This window comes from Lucilia sericata, unplaced genomic scaffold, assembly GCF_015586225.1.
Source record: "Lucilia sericata isolate MDLA Ls3-8-SP2 unplaced genomic scaffold, ASM1558622v1 Contig000033F_arrow, whole genome shotgun sequence".
Taxonomy (NCBI): domain Eukaryota; kingdom Metazoa; phylum Arthropoda; class Insecta; order Diptera; family Calliphoridae; genus Lucilia; species Lucilia sericata.
In genome coordinates this window covers 680,085-703,228 of record NW_023994071.1, presented here as the reverse complement: position 1 = coordinate 703,228, position 23,144 = coordinate 680,085, and the positions used below count along the sequence as shown (strand labels likewise).

Genomic DNA, 23,144 nt, shown 5'->3' with positions numbered 1-23,144 from the left:
AAATTGAGAACTTACATTTCTACTGATTGTACCTTCTTATAGTTATATTATGATAATTAACCACATTTTAATTAGCAATAAAATTATAATAATAATGATCAGATATAAAATAAAAATGTAGTCGATAATATCAAATTATTTACCCCATTTTCTTTATTTATCGTCACAATAATTTTCCGAAATAGAATTAACGCAGGCTCAGAAGAGACATAAATTTTTATTAAATCAACGATTTTTACATATATTTTCTAAAACGCTTTCTAGCTGTCACCTTTAAGGTTTTAGCATATTAAGAAGATTCATAAAATATTTTTCTAGTTAGACGATTCACCAATTTTGAATATTATACTGGGAGCTTAGTCTGTAACTCGATTCTAATGAAATAATTTTCGAATTTGTATGTTAAATACATCGTGTTCGAAAGATTTTTCTTTCCAATCGAAAGAATGAATCAGAATATGTTTGAAAAGTTCAACTCTGAATATGTTTTTAAAAATTCCACCTCCCATGCTCACTATTTGTGAGCCGTTTCATCCGTACAACAGTCAAATAGATAGAAATAGATTTGTATAAAAGCCTAAATAAAATCGTTAAGCATCTTTCACTTGTAGAAACATATTATTTTTATTAAATTTATGGGCTCATGGCTTAACCGCAAATTCCAAGATAATTCTATGAAATTTGGCCCATCTGGGACCAATAAATAAATTTTAAGGGATTTCGGAATTTAATCCTATATTTGACCACGGTTTAATAATTAATATTGAATTTCATTATCATATATCAATAGTTACATGAACATCAATACTATTTTCATAATAGTGCATTCAATGGGGGTAAGAACATTTATAGACCGATCCACATAAATATTGGTAGAAATGTTTTTTTTTTCTTTTCATTGGACCAGCACTCAGGGGATGACACCTACTTATGCGAAGCATTGTGTTGGAATTAGGAGATGAAGGTCCTATGGGTGTAGTGTCAACTATAAAAAGATCTTCATAAAATTTAATAAAAAGATTTTGGTTCCTACATAATTTTATGTGTTAATTATATCTCGATCCTCATAAAATTTGGTATGCAGTTTTCGGATTCCGTAAAAATTAAAGACTGTTATGACCGTTAAACTTACTTCATTACTGTACTTGTTTTTCTGGGCAATATACATTTTTAAAGAAAGATACATATAAACAGGTTTTTGTATGAAAACTGTCAATCTACCTTTTCGATAAAATATAACCAGACATTGAGAAAATGGGGGTATGTCCTTCAAAGTTGTTTTTCGTAGGATACTTGTATGGGTGCTATGCAAAACGTTGACTAATATTGCCCATTTTCAATACTAAACAAACTTTACCTATAGGAAATATTTGTGTAAAATTCCAACCCTCTAGCTCTTTCCGTTCGGTCTTTATCATGCGACAGACGGACGGACATGACTAGATCTTCTGGGAATTCAATAAGAACCCAGAATATAGAAACTTTTGTGGATCTATGACCTACATACAATTCTATGTGTTACAACCGGAATGACAAAAACAATCCCCATCTTTTTTGATGGTGTAATGGTCGACTTAGTTTGACTACTGCTTGTTGTTTCGGTTACCAGTGAACATTGCGTTTAGCACGTGCTTGCAATAGATCTAGCTCGTCGGGTTGGGAGGGGGTCTTGCTATGTCCCTGCCGAATCACATTACCAAAGAAATCACGTGCTTAGAAGTACATTATAACCTGAATTTAACTCAAATAAACTATTGATATAACAAACGGACAGGCGGACATGTGAAATTTTAATTCGGGTTTGTGGGAACTGATGTTATTATTCCCCTGCCCTTAGACCTACCTTGTTACCGCAACGTTCCTCATACATGGTTTCCGGTAACCCAAAAAAATATTTGAAATGGTTTGGTTACATCAGGAATAACAAATTAGTTTATTAAGGAATTCATTTTCCCGATAATTATTTCACAAATATAAAAATTTCAAGTTATTATTCATTATAATTATGTTATTATAAATAAATAAGTAATTAATCGGATATAGAAATAGTTAGAATTAAACAACATAAATGTTAAAGCAGATTAACAAAAACAACAAAACCATGTAACAATTAATAGCAAAAATCAATAAAATAAAAGAGTAACAAAATAAATGACTTTAAATAATTAAACCTGTAAGAAAAGGAACTTAGAATTACGTTTTTCTTTGTGGTATATACATGTGTACATATGTAATCACGATTTACTCAAATTTACACTTAAAAATATTAATGAGCTTAATTTTACAAAATGAATATATATATATATTTTTAGGTTATGTCTAACAAACAATTTTAGGTTTCAAATATATTTTTCCTAAAGTTAATATTAAATTAAAATTATTATTTAGGATTATTTGAATCCTGTAGCAAGGAAGAATATTCATTCATAATAAACTAATTCCACAAATTTTAATATATATTCTTTGGATTTTTCCAAAATAATTAAATTATATAAAATTTTCCTTGGAGTATGAGACTGCTCTTTGTGCACATAACCATGAAACCGATTCACGTGGTGTTTTATTTCTAAGGCCTCGATTTTAATAGTATATAGAATGGGGTTGAAGCAGGTAACCCAGTAGTGTTGAAATTGGTCCTCTTAAATTAAAGGAATAGGCCAGAACTTTTCCTTTATAAATTAATAGGATCTGTTTTGGGGTCTTGACTTAGACAAACAATGGTCACTTATCTTAATTTATAAACATGTTCCGTATTGGCGACTGAACTCTCTGAATTCTATATTCAATTCTCCTGTCTATCTTAAATTCGATCGTTGCTAACCTCAAAAACTCAATATCATTCGATTTGAGTATAAGACCCGTTACTTCGAAATGGAAGACATTCACTCAATAAAAATAACTCATTCATAAAACTCTCACTCATAATTAATCTTAAAAAAAAACACTGAATTATAAAAATATCAGCCGTTAAGAACAATAAGAAGGTGGGGAAAAGGCGAAGGGGAGAAAAAATGTAAAACAATATTACACTGTTTACCATGCAAATCGAGAAATTCACATTCAACCGTCACAATGGAGGGTATAAAAATACAAAAATGTTTTTTATTCAAAAAGGGCACTGGTGTACCATTGTACTTTTGGAGATTGAATTGTACCAATAAAGTACAATTGTATAAAATTTAAATATAAAATCATTGTTATAGCCAGAGACAGTAATTGTTATTATTTTTATTTAAAAAAAATAAAATTACAAATTTTATTTGGTTTATATTTCATTTCTCAAAAAATACAAATTGCTTTTGATTTGAATTTTTTATATTTTCAGTAAAAATTACTGAGAACTTTTTCAAATAAAAATCAATAATAAAAAACACAAATAATTTTTAAACCATAAGGCACAAATAAAAATCAGGCAATGATTTTTATTTTTTGAAATTAATTATAAAACTCATTATGCGATATTTACCTTTAAAACACGTTAAAAATGATCGGGTTTAAACAGAGATTAATAGAAAAATGGTAAAATTTCTTTACCACTGATAGCATCGACCAAATTTGCAGAAATTGTGCAGAAATTAGATTCGAAAATTGGAAAATTAATATTTTTTAGGTGATTTTTATTCTTTGCTTTGAAAAATAAAAATCATTGATTGATTTCTATTTTTTGTTTGAATAAATAAAAATTACTGAATGAGTATTATTAAAAACAACATAAATAATTTTTTATTGAAACAAATAGAATAAAAATCAAAAATAATTTTTATTTTCAATTTTTTATAAAAATCAAGAAAAAAAGTTTATTGAAGAAATCGATTAAAAAAGGTCTGGGAAATATTTTGGTACATTCAAAACATTTCTAGGACGATTCTTTCATACTGATTTTTTTAAGCAAAAATTTCATATATATTATATATATTAATTATTTTCTGTGTCTGGTTATAGCACATTTACACTACAACAAAATCTAGTACTTATGAGATTTCGAACCGAATGTAGTTGATTTTAACTAGATTTCCCATACAAAACAAATAGACTTATTCAAAATCTAGTAGATTTAGTGATGCAACTCTGTTTTTTCCTAAATAATACTAAAATACGAAGCTGTACAAGACAAGAGAAAAACAAACAAAACAATTAAAATGTCGACAAAAATTTTAATATATTGAAAAACATGAATAAAAAGTTAATTTAAAATAAAAGGTAATGTTATATTTAAATATCTATTATTTATTAATAAATAATAAAATAATCAAATTTTAATAAATATCCCATTTTTCCTTCTTATTTTTCATATCAAACACAATTTCGAGATATATGAGAAAAAATGAAATCTTCCTAAATGTCCAAAATATCAAGTGTAAACGGTCTAGATTTTAAATGAAATCTACTAGATTTCGAGTAGGTGAAATGGAGTATTAGTCACTTCCATAAATAAGTATTCAATCTCACTTCCAATAGCAGTATTTAGCTTAATTTTACAATTAAAATTACTTCGAACATATGTATATATATATCGCTACACAGCCACCTTTATTAGTACCATTGATTAAAGCCTTTCTATCAGAATGGAACATTTTAAAATTTAAATGCATGTAGTTGATATATAGACTCATTGATGTCCAAGGCAAAACAGGTTTCTGAGATACAGATTATATCAACTCCGGCTGATGCAAATAAATATTTTAAATTGTCAATTTTTTATTTAACTCTGGGCGTTTATATAAATAATGTTAAGACCCATGATTTGTTTAGTTAGAATCCGACAATATACTATCTTTGGAACCATAATTACTATTAAAATATGTGTATATTTAATTGTAAAAGCAACGCAAATTATTTCATATTTATTTAGACATTTTAAATCGAAACCTATTAGAGAGCTATTGTTAATAAATATAGTAGATTTAATTAAAGGTAATAAGTGTAATAAAAATTGGACCAAATTTACTAAAATGATATAATAATGTTTTAAAATATGGTGAAAAGTAATTAATTTAAGATAGAATAAAATTTCAATTGTTTGTAGTATTAAAGTTCTCGTCGCAATAATGCTGGAGCACAGCATCCTGTACGCAGTTATCTGGAAATAACTGATATAGACGATAAATTTCATAAATTTGTATTAGGTCATTATGGCATGATGACAAAACCACGCATTGCAAATGCACTGCATATATTTTCTTTCTCTTTGACTGAATGTTACTCGTAGAATTTTCAAATTTTATTGCGTTAAATTTTCATTAACATATGGGAAATTCTTTTTTTGTTTTATATTTTAAGAAATCAACTTTATGCATTAAATATTTCTTTCGTTTAATACATATTTTGAAAATTAAGTGATGACGAGTTTTTATTCACAAGACTTCAAAGAATACGTCCATAAAATTTTGTGGTCTAGAAATAAACACTCAAAGTTAAAATTTCTCAAAAAAGTGATTGAAACCCAATTTTTTTTTACAACTTTTTGATATTATGAGGGCGGCTTACAACTTAGAAAGCCAATTTTGCTTATGTAAGCTGTATACACTTGTTGAATGACTATAGTCCATATTTAATTGTTGTGCCATTTATAAGTAAAGAATTACGTGGTCGCAATGTTTTGAAACCAAATTTATACAATTTTACAAAATTTGCAGTTATTTGGATAGAATATTTGCGGCTCTTCGGTTATGTAAAATTTAGAAATGAGAAAAAATTGACACTGTAATTACGCGTCGTTTGAGGTATATCTCCAAAATGTGCTCTAGAAGATATCACTGTGGGAGAAGCTTAAATATTGGAAAAGTAAACGTGAAAGTTTCGAAAAAAGGGGCTTTTTCGCGAAGCACACTAACAGCGTAACTTCAATATACCGTGTTATCGCATGATCGAAATACTTTTAAATTTTACATGCCGCGATAAAATATTAGCATGCAAAGATGTTAGAGCGAATACAAAAAAATTGCGAATTTTTCATTTTTTACTTTAGCGAATTTTTGCATTACAAATTTTTAATTCTAAATTTTATCAGTAATTAATCTTTATATAGAAAGAATTGGTTTGCATCAAAAAAATTTAATCAAGGCCTATCGTGGACTGAATACGCGGGGTTTCTTTCACAACAAAAATCGATGAAGCACACCTAAGCCGCTAATTTTAATTGGGGACATTATACATCAACCGGTAGCTGATAATAATGCTAATTTGAAAATCGATAAGCCGTTCGAAAAAACTATGCTTTTGCATTAAAAAAGTGTAAAAAAGTTCGTTCATGCAAATATATAAATTCTTAACAAAATTTAAATCAACCGAAAAGATTTTGATTTTAACGGGTTTCATGTTAATAATTCATTTAAATTAAAAAATGATAAAAGCAGTTAATTGTAGATAAGCTGGAATATGTTAACTGCAAAAGAAATTTCATCAAAATTTCACCGAAAACGCGGTGTTTCTTGAGTTACAAGATAATTCGAAGAAACACACCTAAACCGCTAATTAAAATTGGTAACACTTAACATTAATCGGTAGCTGACAATGATGCTTATACCAAAATCGATAAGCCGTTAGAAAAAAGTACGATTTTGCATTAAAAAAAGTTCGGTCATGTGTATGAAATTTATTTCCGAACTTTATATAGATTTTTATTTTAACGGTTTTTATATTATTTACTCATTTAAGTTCAGAAATGGAAGTAGAAGATAATTATAAACACGCTGTTATTGGCTAACCACAAAAATATTTGCATCAAAGTTTCTCGTGTGCAGAAAACGCAGTGTTTTTCTTTTAAGAAAAACTTGTAAAGCACACCCTTCCCCCTAATTAAAATTAATAAAATTATATTCTTTTATTACCTCTATTAATGAGGTCTATAGCAAAATCTATAAGCCGTTTAAAAAAAAACCAACCATTTTGGATTTAAGGTAATTTAAAAAAATGCCTTCGAATATATGCATAAATAAATTAAATTAATAAATTAAAACCTCATAATTTTTAATCTACCACACATAAATGCATAATTTTTTTAGTTATTGATTGTAAATTAACGTATTAATTCGTCATGTTAAATAGTCTATAAAAAAATGTAAGTACACATTTTATAAAAAAATATTTTTTGAAGAGGTTGAAATTAATTTGTATTTTGGGTCCTTCTTTTTGGGTTATATCCACGCTTTAATTTTTGAGTTATAGGTAAAAATGAATTTTGGGAATTTTTGAAAACTGTTAACTTTAAACCGCTATATTTTGCTAAAAATTATTCACGAGAAGATAATTGTACTTCTAAGATGTTAGACAATGTCCACACAAAATATCGTTGATGCGCTATTAAAAAAATTTTATATATTTTTTTGAACCTCAAAATCTAAATTAAAAAGAGAATTTCCCATATACATTCCCAAGTATTATATAGAAACATAATTAGCTTTCATTTGGTGCCTATCACATAGTGTTAACCCTTTAAATGCCGAAAATTCTTAAATTTGCATAAAAATCCTAAATAAAAATGTAATTTTTTCGATATGGCGCTCAATGGGTTAATGGAAGCAAACTTTACCGGTTTTTGTCCTATAAAAAGGACAAATTTGAAAAAATTCTATTCAGATGTTTATTATCTATTTATATATATATATATATATATATCTATATATATATAGAATAGAATAGAATTTTTTCAAATTTGTCCTTTTTATATACTTAGGTGACTCTTTCAGCCCCAACACGTGTCGTTCGGTATTCCTCTATATGCAAAATACTATTATGTGTTTTTCATATAAACCTTTTGCTTTCCATTTTGACATTCCGCACATTTTATAAAGCTCTCCCCGAGTTATGAATATGTAATAAGTACCAAAATTCGGTGTAAGTCAGCAAAATAACGGTAATAGGGCTTTTTATACAAAACTAACCATAAAAAACTGTTTCATAATTATAGCGCACACTTTGAAATATGTTGAAACAATCTTGAAAACTGTTAATTAATTTTGAAAAATTGCAACTAATTATTATGAAAGGACAGTTGTCTATGCTTCTAAATGCAATTTAATTTGAAGTGACAAATATTAAGCAGTTGTCTTTGGTTATTTTTGCTGAAATGTGTCTTGTAGTACTAGTAAATTACTTTAGGTCAAAATTATGCCCTTAATTGGTCAATAGTCCAATTTTTTAGGATTATATCTAGTGACATTGGAGATAACCTTCAAATGAGATTTTAAAATTTTTTTCCCCAGGGAAAAAACAATTTGACCTTCTAATATTGGTCACTTTTTGGCAGATTTAAGATTGTGATGGTACAAATTGCAATAATTTGATCAAATTTCACTATAAAACCTTAAAAAACTTGCTTCTAATGTTTAATCTTAATCTATGGAATAATCACACATCATTATTGTGATCTGAATATGCTTAATTCTACACAAGTTAAACCTCACATGTAATATAAAAAAACTAAGAACTAATCCGCAAATATCTAATATCGTATTACATCGATTTGATAATAAATTTGCATATTAATTAAATAAAAAGAATAGTTTTCGTTCGAATTGACCTCTATTTTCCATTTTTTGAAATTAAAATTTCCATTTATTCAAAATAAAATTTCCATTTATAAGAATTTTAAAAACATTTTTTGGTGGTGTTTCAGTTAGCACATGTGCATGTTTTGTGCATGTCTTAGCATCCTTTTTCTTGGCCTATTATCTTTTTTTAAGGATATGAAAATACTAGAGTCACTAAATGTTAACCTTTTAGAGAAAATAAGATCACTTTTTTGGGCCTATTTAAACATAAGCCTAGTTGAAATATTAAAAACGCTCAATACTATCGCGCGAAATTCAGAAATTTTGGATCTATCAACGAAATATTTTCATATAACATTGACCAAATTGTTATCAAATGTTTATAAATTATATTATGATTGATTAGTTAACGATTCATGTCTTCTGAATTTAAAATCGCTGCATAAATTGTAAAATGCTAAAAAATTAATTTGTTAAAAAAAACCCAAAATGTTCGCTACACTTAGGCAACTCAATACCAACTCAATACCAACTATGACTTAATGGGTCTTAAAATTTAGGGGCAGAAGTATTTTATCATCCCGAAATCCAATATTGATAAACATTTCATTTAAGAATATTTTATTGCCAATTTGATTATAAATGCGCTATAATTTTGAATCAATAATTAAGGACTTGTTTCGTAAAATATTTTTTAGCGTAGTTATTTTGCTATTTTAAAATAAATTTCAATATTGTTTTAATAAAGTGGACTGACTATATGCTTTAATTTACCGAAAAAAAATTATTACCTTAAGTTTGTTAAGGGTACAAAAAGAGAATGTAATAAACAGAAAATGCGCTATATTTTTGAGCAGTGCTTTATATATATATGGGCATTTCCACCGAAAAGTATATTTTTTGTCACATCACGTCAAGCACATTAATCGACAATATCTTAAGACCATTCCTTTTGATTGGCCCTTACTTTATCCTATCTTAAGATAATAATTTTTTTTGCGGTAAATTAAATCCACTTTAAATTATAGTCCACTTTATTAAAACAATATTGAAATTTATTTTAAAATAGCAAAATAACTGCGCTAGAAAATATTTTAGGAAACAAGTCCTTAATTATTTATTTAAAATTATAGCGCATTTATAATCAAATTGGCAATAAAATATTCTTAAATGAAATGTTTATCAATATTGGATCTCGGGATGATAAAATACTTCTGCCCCTATATTTTAAGACCCATTTAGTCATAGTTGGTATTGAGTTGGTATTGAGTTGCCTAAGTGTAGCGAACATTTTGGGTTTTTTTTTAACAAATTAATTTTTTTGCATTTTACAATCAATTTATGCAGCGATTTTAAATTCTGAAGACATGAATCGTTAATTAATCAATCATAATATAATTTATAAACATTTGATAACAATTTGGTCAATGTTATATGAGAATATTTCCTTGATAGATCCAAAATTTCTGAATTTCGCGCGATAGCATTGAGCGTTTTTAATATTTCAACTAGGCCTATGTTTAAATAGGCCCAAAAAAGTAATCTTATTTTCTCCAAAAGGTTAAAATTTAGTGACTCTAGAATTTTCATATCCTTAAAAAAAGATAATAGGCCAAGAAAAAGGATGCTAAGACATGCACAAAACATGCACATGTGCTAACTGAAACACCACCAAAAAATGTTTTTAAAATTCTTATAAATGGAAATTTTATTTTGAGTAAATGGAAATTTTAATTTCATAAAATGGAAAATAGAGGTCAATTCGAACGAAAACTATTATTTTTATTTAAATAATATGCAAATTTATTATCAAATCGATGTAATACGATATTAGATATTTGCGGATTAGTTCTTAATTTTTTTATATTACATGTGAGGTTTAACTTGTGTAGAATTAAGCATATTCAGATCACAATAGGGTGAATCCATATCAAAACGGACAGAAAACAGCAATTTTCGGATTTACCATTTCCGATTTTAATGAAATTTCCCACACATATTATGGTTTGAAAGTGTTCTTTAAATCAATGACTTTTTGATCGTAATCCCATTCCAGACCAAAAATATCGCGCTTTGAAAACTTAAAAATATGTTAAAATTGTCTAAAAGTATATACATATAATTGCCCATAACTTTGAAATTCCTTTAAGTACAGGATAATTTTTGATTTCCTTATAAAGCCAAAGATATTGTCTTTAAAATCGTGCAAATAAAATATTTTACTTCCAAAAGGTTAAGGGTCAATTTTTATAGTGTATTGTTCGATGCCAAATATATCAGACAGCCCCATATTCAAAATTATAATAGGACATGGTATGAGGATACCTATACTCTCTTCTATATTTTAGTGAAATTTTTCGATGGAGACTCGTGTAGTTCAGGAGTTATTAACCAAAACGTAATTTAAAGCAAGTTTTTTTATACAAAATCCTATGAAAAATTAAACAAACAGAAAAAAATACAAAGTGGAATCAATTCAACTTATATGGAAAATGCTATGTATCTCTTAAACTGCAGGACCAATTTAAATAAAATGTACAAGAAAATTATTAAGAACGATTTAACCTTACTGAAAATTTACCTTGTTACCGCCCTGTTAAAATACAAGGTGAGGTATGTGGTGTTAAATGAGAGTACTTCGACTATAAAAAAAATATTAAAGCTTCACAAATCTGCAAATAAGGACCGATTTGGCTGAAGTTGAATTTTTCTTATAGTAGACAATACGGGTATTATAAAACTTAATGGTAGTACTAAGTTATAAGTAAAATTGAAAAAATATTTTAGTTTAATTGTTTAACTTTTGTCCACTACTTTATTTAAATTATATCTCTTAAACCCTTAAATTTAATTAGTATTGCAATATGGATCTAGCTTTACTGTATTGTATAGATTACGAAAAGTTTATGATCAGTTAAATTTGATCTCATTTATAGATGATAGAAGCTTTAAAATAATTTTTGAAGTCGAAGAGTTAACTTCTTAAACGCTGTTTTCCACCTTTTATTTTAATATTGTGATGACAAAGGATACCTCCAGTAAGGCCTGATCGTCCTTCATAATTTTCTTGCACATTTCATTTAAATCGGACCAGTGGTTTATGAGATACAATGTAATTTACCACATAAATTGAAATTGATTCTAATGTGTATTTTTTCTGTTTGTTTAATTTTTCATACAATTTTGTATAAAAAACTGGTTTTAAATTACGTTTTGGTTAATAACTCCTGAACTACACGAGTCTCCATCGAAAAGTTTTCACTAGAATATAGAAGAGAGTTTAGGTATCCTCATACCATGTATTTTTATAATGTTTAACACGGGGCTGTCTGACCTATTTGACATTGAATTATACACCATGAAAATTGACCTTTAACCTTTTGGAAGTGAAATATTCTGTTTATGCGATTTTAAAGACAATATCTTTGGCTTTGATATGAAATCAAAAATTATGTTGGACTTTAAGTAGTTTCAGAGTTATGGGCAATTATATGTATGTACTTTTAGGAAATTTTAACATATTTTTCAATTTTCAAATCGCGACATTTTTACATTTGAATGAGATTCCATTCAAAAAGTCAATGATATGTGGAACATATTATATATTTTATATGTGTGGTAAGTTTCATTAAAATCGGAGATGGTAAATCCGACTGCTGTCCGCTTTCACATGGATTCTCCCAATAATGATGTGTGATTATTCCATAGATTAAGATTAAACATTAGAAGCAAGTTTTTTAAGGTTTTATAGTGAAATTTGATCAAATTATTGCAATTTGTACCATCACAATCTTAAATCTGCCAAAAAGTGACCCATATTAGAAGGTCAGATTGTTTTTTCCCTGGGGAAAAAATTTTAAAATCCATTTGAAAAGGTTATCTCCAATGTTAATAGATATAATCCTAAAAAAAATTGGACTATTGACCAATAAAGTGCATAATTTTGACATAAAGTAAATTAATAGTACTACAAGACACATTTCAGCAAAAATAACCAAAGACAACTGCTTAATATTTGTCACTTCAAATTAAATTACATTTAGAAGCATAGACAACTGTCCTTTCATAATAATTAGTTGCAATTTTTCAAAATTAATTAACATTTTTCAATATTGTTTCAACATGTTTTAAAGGGTGCGTCATAATTATGAAACAGTTTTTTATGGTTAGTTTTGTATAAAAAGCCCTATTACCGTTATTTTGCCGACTTACACCGAACTTTGATACTTATTACATAAACTATATAACTGGACTTCGTTCTTGAATTTGCCATCAATCATGTTTTTCTAACTTAATTTATTGTAATAATATAAAAAGAATAAAAACCTAACACAAGGTGTGCTATTTTTTTGAGCAGTACTTTATATATATATATATATATATATATATATATATATATATATATATATATATATATATATATATATATATATATCCGGTTTTAACCGTTTGAATTTCTTGAACAATTTTTATTCGAATGACATCCCTAGTGTTTAATTAACATACTTTTTGCGTGAGCAAATTGTGGTCGGAAATATTTTGTGTAATAAATAAATGTTTTATTGTATATTGATCTGTATAATGTCCACTTTATAAGGAAAACAAGATTTGCTGCTAAAACCTTCAAATACGTTTTCATGCGATATATTTTTTGCTTACATATAAACTTATTTAATCTGGCGTATTTATCTTTACTCACTTATGCCCATATGTATGTCAACTTAAAAAAAAAAAAAAATTTGACAGGTGTATCTATCTGATCTTGTGTGCGAATATAACGTTTAAAATCATCGTCTGAAAACTTGTAGTACAAATAATAAGCAAATTTATTTCAAAAATTTAATTTATTTTTAGATTGGCGAAGGAACTAGAAGATGTCCTCGATACTGGGCAGATGATGAAATTCAATTCGAACACATTCTTGTGAAATACATGCAAAGTGAAAGTTGCCCTTATTATACTAGAAGAGAATTTAATGTAACAAATTGTAAAATCAATGACACTATACATGTCACACAATTTCAATATAATGGATGGCCAACGGTAGAAGGAGAAGTACCAGAAGTTTGTCGTGGTATAATAGAATTAGTTGATCAAGCATTAAGTCACCACAGCAAAGAAAAAAATGTTGGTTGCAAATCTCCCCTTACTGTTCATTGCAGGTTTGTAAATATTTGTGTACATAAATGTGGATTTATTAATGTCAATAATTATTTCTTTCATTATAAACAGTTTTGGCACAGATCGAAGTTCTATATTTGTTGCTATGTGTATATTAGTACAACAGTTAAGGACTGAAAAATGTGTGGACATTTGCACAACTACCAGGAAAATTAGGTCGCAAAGACCACGGCTTATTGACACTTACGTAAGTATACCTTTTCTAAACTAATACATATCGGTATTTGAAACTAAAAGGTCATCCGAGCCCAGCAGTTCGGGAAGATAATCCCGAGCTGTCTATTTAACCTACCACTTAGGGTTACCCCCTGCCAGTCAACTAACCAGGTGGGTGGCTAACCATTTTAACATGGGCTTGTCCTAGGGATGTCAATCGTCAGTACCTACAAAGAGACTTAGTAGTCATTGGATAACTACAGACACATTACTATCTCTTTAACTTGATAGACCTGGTCAGTGTTGTCAACTATTTTATACTAAAACGCGCCGTACATTCACTAAAAAAGCACTAAAAAGCGCTAAAATTATATTTTTACACAGTCACTAAAAAATATAGTATTTAGCTAAAATTTGTTTATTAAAAAAATTACCCCTTAATTGGAATTTTGATTCGGGAACGAAATTTTAAAAATTAAGGTTAATACAAATATGTTCGATTTTCTTATTCAATGACTAATTGCTATCATCGATCAAGATCTCAATAACTAGTCAAAGAGATTTTTTGAAATTCGCCATAATAAATTTTAATTAAACTCTTCATTTCCAAAAATACCAAGAACCAGAACTTTGTGAAAAAAAACTGAAGTAATTGTCAAGGAATTGTTTCCTTCACAGTGAAGTTATAAAAAAATAATGCTAAATTTTTGTGAATCAAACTTTGTGCGATCAAAATTATTTTTGTATTATTCGCATTAAAATATCAATAGTTTTCACGAAAATTCAAGTTAACCTAACTAAAATTAAGTTAATTTACAACTTTTCCCTTTTTTGACGTGAAAAAATTCCCTTGTTGTAAATTTTTTATAGAATTTTCTAATCAATAAAAAGCTGTTATTGAGCATAGTACTATCTAAAATTATTCTGTTTTATCTTTATTGTTAAACTGGAATAATTTTATGTTATTAAAAAGATTTTATTAACATTATTATTATTATTATTATTATTATTATTATTATTATTATTATTATTATTATTATTATTATTATTATTATTATTATTATTATTATTATTATTATTATTATTATTATTATTATTATTATTATTATTATTATTTTTATTAAATTATTATTAAATTTTATGTTATTAAAAATTTCTTGAAAAAAGCGCTAATTTAGCGCCTTTTTCCAAAAAATCGCTAAGAGGAAAAAATGTGACTTTTGGATTGTTAAAAGGCGCTAAATCTAGCGCCAAAAGCGCTAAATTGGCCACGCTGGACCTGGTCCACACTAGGAAACTTTTGTTGAGAAACTTTTTCTTAATTCTCTTTTGAAGTTTCCTTAATTTCCACACATAGAAACTTTTGTTTCAGAAACTACGTATTAATTGCATTGATTTGTTGTTGTAAGAATGAGAAGAATAACAAAACAAAACAAGTTTCCGAGTACGAGAATCTCCGTACCGCGAGAGAGATGAATGATATTCTTTCTATCTCACGCAAAATCAAAAGTTTCCCAAAAAAAGTTTCCTAGTGTGGACCGGCAGATACTTTACTAACTATATATGTCAACAAGTAGGTAATCTGAAGCGCAGCTATTACAGTAGTGTTAAATAAACGGTACGTCAGTCAAAGTTTAATTCAAATAATTATGAAAAATAAAAAAAATTAAATTTACTTTTATTTCTAGTTGTAATAAATATTAAAATTAAAATTATTTTTATTATTGCTGCGCATTTGTATCTTCAGTAAAATTCGACTTCTAAACATTGCACTATGGTTCAAACGACCACTTTCAAACTGTTATTTTGATGTCGCATTTTAACAAATTTTTCAATGCAGTGTTGTAGTCCATACTTCGGAGCTACAGAAAATGTATTTTGTTTCCATCAACATTAAATCACTCGTTAATAACAAGTAACTAAAGTTGATTTTTTCATTAAAAAAATTAAAATGTAATTCCAAATACAGATTTTCTCAGATTGTTTTTTCAACTTAAACGAAAAACAAATTAAAAAAATGATCTTGGAAATGAAAGATAAAAGAAAATAATTTAATAATTACACGGTGTGACAAAATTACAAAAAATCAATACACTCATCGCGAGACCTAGTGAAGTTGGTAGGTCTAGTAGAGTAGATTACAGTACCATTTTTAGAATCTTCAATATACCCTAAAAATCGGAAGATATTGGAAAAAAAAAACGCTTTTTGTTGAATAGACAGACCAAAAAAATTATATCTCAAAATTTTCTTAACGGTTTTGAAAAGAGTTTCCCGTGTCCCTTTTAAAAAGTATACACACTTTTATATTTTTTACAGAGATGTGTAAAATATTTAGATCTGAATACAAATTTTTATATATATTTTTAATTTTTTTACAATTGACGATCATTTTTGACCCACACTTTATTTGAAAACATGTTTTATAAATATTTTTTTATTTTAGTAAAAATAAAAATCAAAAATTTACCAAATCTCTCTTTCCTGAAGTAAAATATCAACTTAAGATATGCAACACAAATATAAGCTTTATTATTCAAATTGATAATTTACTTTAGAAATGAGAGATTTGGTAAATTTTTGATTTTACGAAAAAAATTCTATCTAGATCTAAATGTTTTACACATTTCCGTAAAAAATGTAAAAGTGTGTATACTTTTTAAAAAGGACAAAGGAAACTCTTTTCAAAACAGTTAAAAAATATTAAATCGGTTAAGAAAATTTTGAGATATAACTAGACAGACCAAGTCTAGTCAACAAAAAGCGTTTTTTTTATATCTTCCGATTTTTAGGGTATATTGAAGATTCTAAAAATTCTAGGTCTTTAAAAAGCATTATATCGGGTAACGAGTGTTTTTTAGTGTCACACACTGTTATCGTACCACTACATTGTTTTGGGTCATACAATATGGGGGTACGTATAACTTGGATGTTTGTTATAACTTCTAAAATCTTTATGATCGCCAACTTCATATAAGCTTTAAAAAAAGTCAGACATCTTCCCAGCATGAAACTTTATGAAGCTATTTGTCGGAAATAATTGGATTATGTTCCAACTTGTAATTTTTTAATTTTTAGGAAAACTTACTTTTTGTAATAAAGGGTATTTTCTTTAATTATTCCAAAATTTTGCAAATATTGGAGAATAAAAATTTAATGTTTGATAATCATATAATATTGCTTTATTTAATTAATAACTCAAATTTATGTTTTTGATAAATTTAAAATATATCTAGAGGTTTAAAATAATTATTCCATATTTAATATTTCTGTAAAAAGTTAAATTTCTTAACTATGTAAGTTACCATATTTGCTTGACATTGCACTTAAATTTTAAGTAAAAAAGATCTAGAATACAATAAAAATATTTTTTGGACACATTTATTGTTTTGGCCAAAAAGAAGTGGTCGTCTGAACCATAGTGCTCTAGAATTTATGGTTACACACAATTGACTCTGAAAAATAGAATTACTTTTAACTATAAAGAAAAGTGCATATTAATTTCTACCCGCAAGCTTTAAATCATGTTTAATAAATTCACTCTTGCGAAATATTTTTTTATATTTCATTACTTTAATTATTTTTTAATTTACTTAAAATAACATTTTCCTAAAAAATTTAAAATGCACACAATAAATTTTTTGGCGAGAAATATCTTGAACAATTTCAATACAAAATTTGTTTTATAAACCTTTTATAAAATAAAAATTTGTTTATTACCAATTTTATCCGAATTCTAATCATAAATATGACCTGTGATACTATCTGAATTATGGATAGACGGATATTGCACTATGGGACATAAAGCGATTCTGAGATAAAACGTATAATAGTGCATAAGCATACATACATATATTAACGGCTTATGAATAATGTATTAATTATGAAAAATTTGTTAACTGAAAAATCTACATTAAGATTTTACAATATTATTGCAATGCAAAAATAATGCACTATAAATTAAATTTTAAATGAAATTCAAAATATTGCAAGTGGCAACACTGATTTATGCATTAGAGTGATCGCACACGATCTTCACTTAATACAAATTGGCTATAAAAAGCTTAAACTAATGCGCCTACTCAACACCAGAGGCGCTGCAACATTGTTCTAAAAATAAACATAACGTGCAATTGCAGAGTTGTAAATAAAAAAAAGCTTTCTTCTATCCTTCACTTTCACCACTTTTCGCCTCTACTCTATCCCTTTCCAAAGAAGGTAACACGGTCTATGTATTTATAGGCATCAATGCCTGAGTGTTACTTCTCTTAAAAAAAAAAATTCAATTCCTGATAATACATTGAAGAAAATTTTAGGAAGTTGAGGAATATGAAAGTGGTCCTCAAACATTTACTAATAAGGAACAAGCGTTTGAGAAACATTTCACCGAATAATTCAAGTTTGGTTACCATTTAAACAAAATCTTAATTGTTTAAGTGAGTCTTTCGAAATTAATAAACGAAGATTTTTGTCGCTCGACCGTAGACTGGAACGTGATCTCACTTTAAAATCTATGTATGTCGATTTAGTGAACGAGTATATGGCACTTGGTCATGTGTCGGTCTATAATCGTCCTCTTTCGCATCCACATTACATCATACCTCATCATTGTGTTCTCAAGTCTGAGAGTACAACATCAAAACTTCGTGTCGTTTTCAATGGGTCAGCTCGCACAACTTCGAGCCATTCTTTGAATGATATACTCATGGTTGGCCCAACTATACAACAAGTTTAGTTTAGTAGTTACTCTTTTCGTTTCGTTTGAATAGATTTGCTCTCACTGTAGACATATCTAAAATGTCCTGGAATCCTACAAATGATATATTCTTGTTTCGCTTTAACTTGCCCGATGTAAGTAACCCCACAAACGCTCAGTTTTAGTATCAAACATTTTCGATTTACCTGGTCTTAAACCCTATTATAGTTCGTTGTAAAATGCAGCTCCAAGAGATGTGGGTCTAAAACATCGGTTGGGATGATCCCCTCAACAATAGTTTGACATTGATGTGGCTCCAAATTAAAACAGATTTGGAACATATTCATGAAATCATTACTTCGGAAAACATACTCGGCGAAATACATGGCTTCGCCGACACTTCGCAACGCGCATTTGGTTGCTGTATTTGCTATCGCGTCTTAGAAAATAGTTCTTACAAAACTACTTTGTTAATCGCCAAATGGAAGGTGGCTCCAATAAAAGTCTAGTCTTTACCTCGTCTCGAATTAAGCGCGTCCGTATTACTTAGTAAAAATTGGTCAAAAATAAAATAAAAAATCGGAAAATTCGTATATTCTATATTCTTTTAGGCGGATTCTAAAATTGTTTTGCAATGGCTTAAGATACATTCATCAAACCTTAATTATTTTGTAGCAAATCGTGTCTCAGAGTTGCAAGAACAATCTCAAGACGTTATATGGCGACATGTGCCATCAAAAAGTAACCCAGCCTATATTTTAACCCGTGGTTGTAGCGCTACAGACTTGCCTAGTATAATTTGGTTTAATGGTCCCAAATTTCTTTTCGAAGATGTTAGTAACTGGCCGAAGAAATTTTTGAAAAAAGAAAAACGGTTCTTAAATGCTCTACAAATGACATCATTGAGTCCGTCATACATAGCCCCTTTGTTGAAAGCCAATGACATTGTTTATCTCCCAGCCCTAGAATTGGAGAACAAATTTTGGAAACTAGTAGCACATATACAAAGTAAAAACTTCGTTGTGGAGTTAAACGCCATTAAACAATATTTGGTACAACCGTCCTTGCAAAAACATCAAATGGAAATTGACAACATAAATATTAATTTGATTCGAGTAGCTGGAAGATTATCGAAAGCTCAAATCCTATATGATGCTCGCTTTCCCGCTTTATTGCCGAAAAGTCATCGCTTTGTAAAACTATACATTGAGCATTTACATCGTCTTCACTTGCACGCTGGTATTGCTTGGAATACTTCGTCAAAAAATATGGATAATTAACGCCAGAGAAGTAGTTCAAAAATTGGTTCACAATTGTGTCCATTGCTTCCACTACAAACCAAAGTTGATTGGACAAATAATGGGCAACTTAACAGTTGATCACCTAAGAGCTCAACGACCATTTTTGGTCAGTGGAGTCGATTTTTGTGGCCCATTCCTAACTTCATATCGTATTCGTGGACAAGTACCTTACAAAACATACGTTGCAGTTTTTGTGTGCTTTAGCTCAAAAGCAACTCATTTGGAGCCCGTTTCCGATTTGTCCACAAACAATTTTATACTTTGTTTAAATCGCTTTGTTAGTCGACGTGGCCTTCCGCAACGCATTTTTTGCGATAACGCGACAAATTTTACAGGTGCCCATATTAAACTCAAAGAGTTAAAAGATAAATTGCTCTCTAATAAAATCGTATCAGAAATCAAGACGCATTGCACTCAAAATAGCTTCGAATTTTGTTTCATCCCTCCTCAAGCCCAACATTTTGGTGGATTGTGGGAAGCCGCTGTTAAATCTGCAAAAACTTTATTAGTAAAAAATGTTGCTCAAGCTTGCCTTACATTTGAAGAACTTCAAATTTTAATTAACGAAATAGAAGCTATATTGAACTCTCGTCCTATATCTCCAATGTCAGATGACCTTAATGATGGAGAAACACTTACTGTTGATTGATTCATCGTTAGTTTCCATACCTCAGGAAACTTTTGATTCTTCAAAATTATCTCCATTAAATCGATGACAACAAATTTCATATCTCAAAAATCAATTTTGGCAATTGTGTTCCCGAGATTATCTTTTATCGCTACAACAACGTTCGAAACGGTCTAAAACACAACCAAATATCAAGATTAGGCTCTACCACAGAATTGGCTCCTTGCAAGAGTCAGAAAAACCCTTTCTACGGGGGGAGAATGTTGGAGGAGATCATATTTAGCTAATATTAGTGATACAAGAAAAATTTTAAATGCACATGTATGTACTCTTAAAATAAGCAGATGGGTGTCTGGTACTTTTTTGAAATTTGTACTTTTAAGGGGTGAAAATGTGTAACAAAGGTGATTTTGGTACCTTTTTTAGCCCTTTATAAATAAAATTTTTGTAAATATTTTGAATATATCTCCCAAAATTAGAAGACATCTGTTTCGTACTTTTTTAAACTTCAGTCCTTTTTGGATGTAAAAGGGAGAAAACTGTATTTTTGGTACTTTTTTAGCACATTAGGAAAGCTTTTTCGATTTATTGAAGTATTCCTATTAAATTACGGACTAACTCTGTAATATTTATTGAAACAAAATGTTTTCTATTTCACTGGGACAAAAACTACAAAAAAGGGGAAAAAACGGGAAATTTAATTTTATTTTACTCATTAAGCCAATTTTTATAAAATTTGAAAAAGTACTTTATTTACTCATACAAAATAAGCTGTTGGTATATTATTTTGGAATTCGAGTACTAAGGCCTATATGGGATCAAATTAGAGTAAATTGTTTGGTACCTTTTTGAAAGCACAATTTTTCCAGAACAAATGAATGCAGATTTGAATCGTTTGAGTTTTATCTGTGATATATAGATTTAAATATGAAACATTTTGTAAATTTAATTCTCAAAAAAGTATATTTCTAAGCGAAAAGGGAAAAAATTGTACTATTTTTATTAGTACTTTCCACTAAGGTAGAATTTATTCCACTTTTGGTACTTTTTCTTTCTTCAAATGATACTCTGTATGTTCTATAATATAAATTCAAAACACATGATTATTAAACATACACGGTCCTCATTGAATAAGATTCTTTAAGAGAGAACTTTTTAGTACTTTTTATCTCATAAATTGTACTTTTTGAATTTTCTAAAATATTTAACCTAGGAACATAAATTTTAACATACATGGTCTTGACTGAATAATATTCTGTAAGTGGGTAACTCTTTGGTACTTTTCCATTCTTCAAATGGCGCCTTCTCTATAATGCTTAACCTTGTCTATAATATTGAGCACAGAAACATAAAATTTTTGATTAAATAAGAGGTATTTTATAGTACTTTTTTTTCAAATAGTACTTTCTAAATTTTCTATAATGTGGAAGCTAAACGAATGAAACTAAAAATACAAGCTTCTTTATTCTGAAAAATTAAAAAATGTTTAATCAATTTTAAATTTTCTATAAAAGTAAACAAAATTTTGTATGCATTTAATTTTGGTTAGGGTAGCGAAGCACCCAGGGTATGCAAGCACAATATGTGTACCAATAATAGTTGAATATTTTTGTTTTTGGATAACGGACCACTTGATACTTATAATTTGTAAATTCTTTTGTGGTCCATAAACGTTATTTTTTAATTTCAAGCTCAGTAGCAATCGAACCTGAACATGAGCAACATCATATGTACTGCAAATCTCTCGCGCATTATTAAATATTTATTTTTGGAATCATTATCTTTTTTATGCGACAGAGAACTACCCGGTTTCTCTGAGCGGTTTTTTGCTACGAAGTTTTATTTCGAATGTTAAAAAACCCAATTTGCTGATTTTGAATTATTCGGTTTATTGAAATAATATATTTTTAATATGCGGACTTTATTTTTTCGTTTTTCGCCTTTTTCCTCCATTTTTTTACTTGCTTTGTTCCAACATTCACAATGGAACTTTGCTAATATATATTTATGACACTTTAAAATCTAAATTTAAACTATCTGAAACTTTATTAAACGTAAAAATCTGCCAAAAATCTTTTTTCTATTGTTTAAAATAATGGACTTTTTAAAACTTGCCAGCAAAAAAAGAACTTCCAAAGAAGCGAAAAAGAAATAGAATTTACTGAAAAACACCTGAAGAAGTATTGATTTTAACACAGGCTTGTCATAGGAAGGATGTTCTTTTTATTTGATTCCAAATTCTCTACTTTTGAAGTCATTCTCAAACTCTTATGCTCTTTTTTTGAAAGTTATTTGGATGTGAAATTGTGGTATTAAAGAATATAACTAACTTGACTTAAATAATATTAACATAAATAAAGAGTTACACACATTTAACATAAAACCTATTTTGGGGTTTTATGTTAATTTTTTAACTAAACAAATGTTAGTACAAAAAATATACCTTCAGTTTTGAAAAAAAATATAATTATATTCACTTCTTTGGAAGTCATTTAATATTCCTTAGATCCCAGCAAAAAAAAAAGAACTTCCAAAGAAGCGAAAAAGAAATAGAATTTACTCCATGGAAGTACTGAAAAAGACCTGAAGAAGTGATGATTTTAACACAGGCTTGTCATAGGAGGAATGTTCTTTTTATTTGATTCCAAATTCACTACTTCTGAAGTCATTCTCAAAAAGTAATTTTTATG

At 28.2% G+C, this 23,144-nt stretch overlaps 1 protein-coding gene across 1 annotated transcript in view; it reads left to right on the top strand.

Moving 5' to 3' along the window:
• Positions 1–23,144, top strand: part of LOC119612032 (tyrosine-protein phosphatase 69D) — a 314,226-nt gene that overhangs the window by 253,289 nt on the left and 37,793 nt on the right. Inside the window, exons 10-11 of the mRNA XM_037967748.1 lie at positions 13,347–13,654; positions 13,725–13,860. Coding sequence (XP_037823676.1) covers positions 13,347–13,654; positions 13,725–13,860 — 444 coding nt within the window. The remainder of the gene's footprint in view (positions 1–13,346; positions 13,655–13,724; positions 13,861–23,144) is intronic.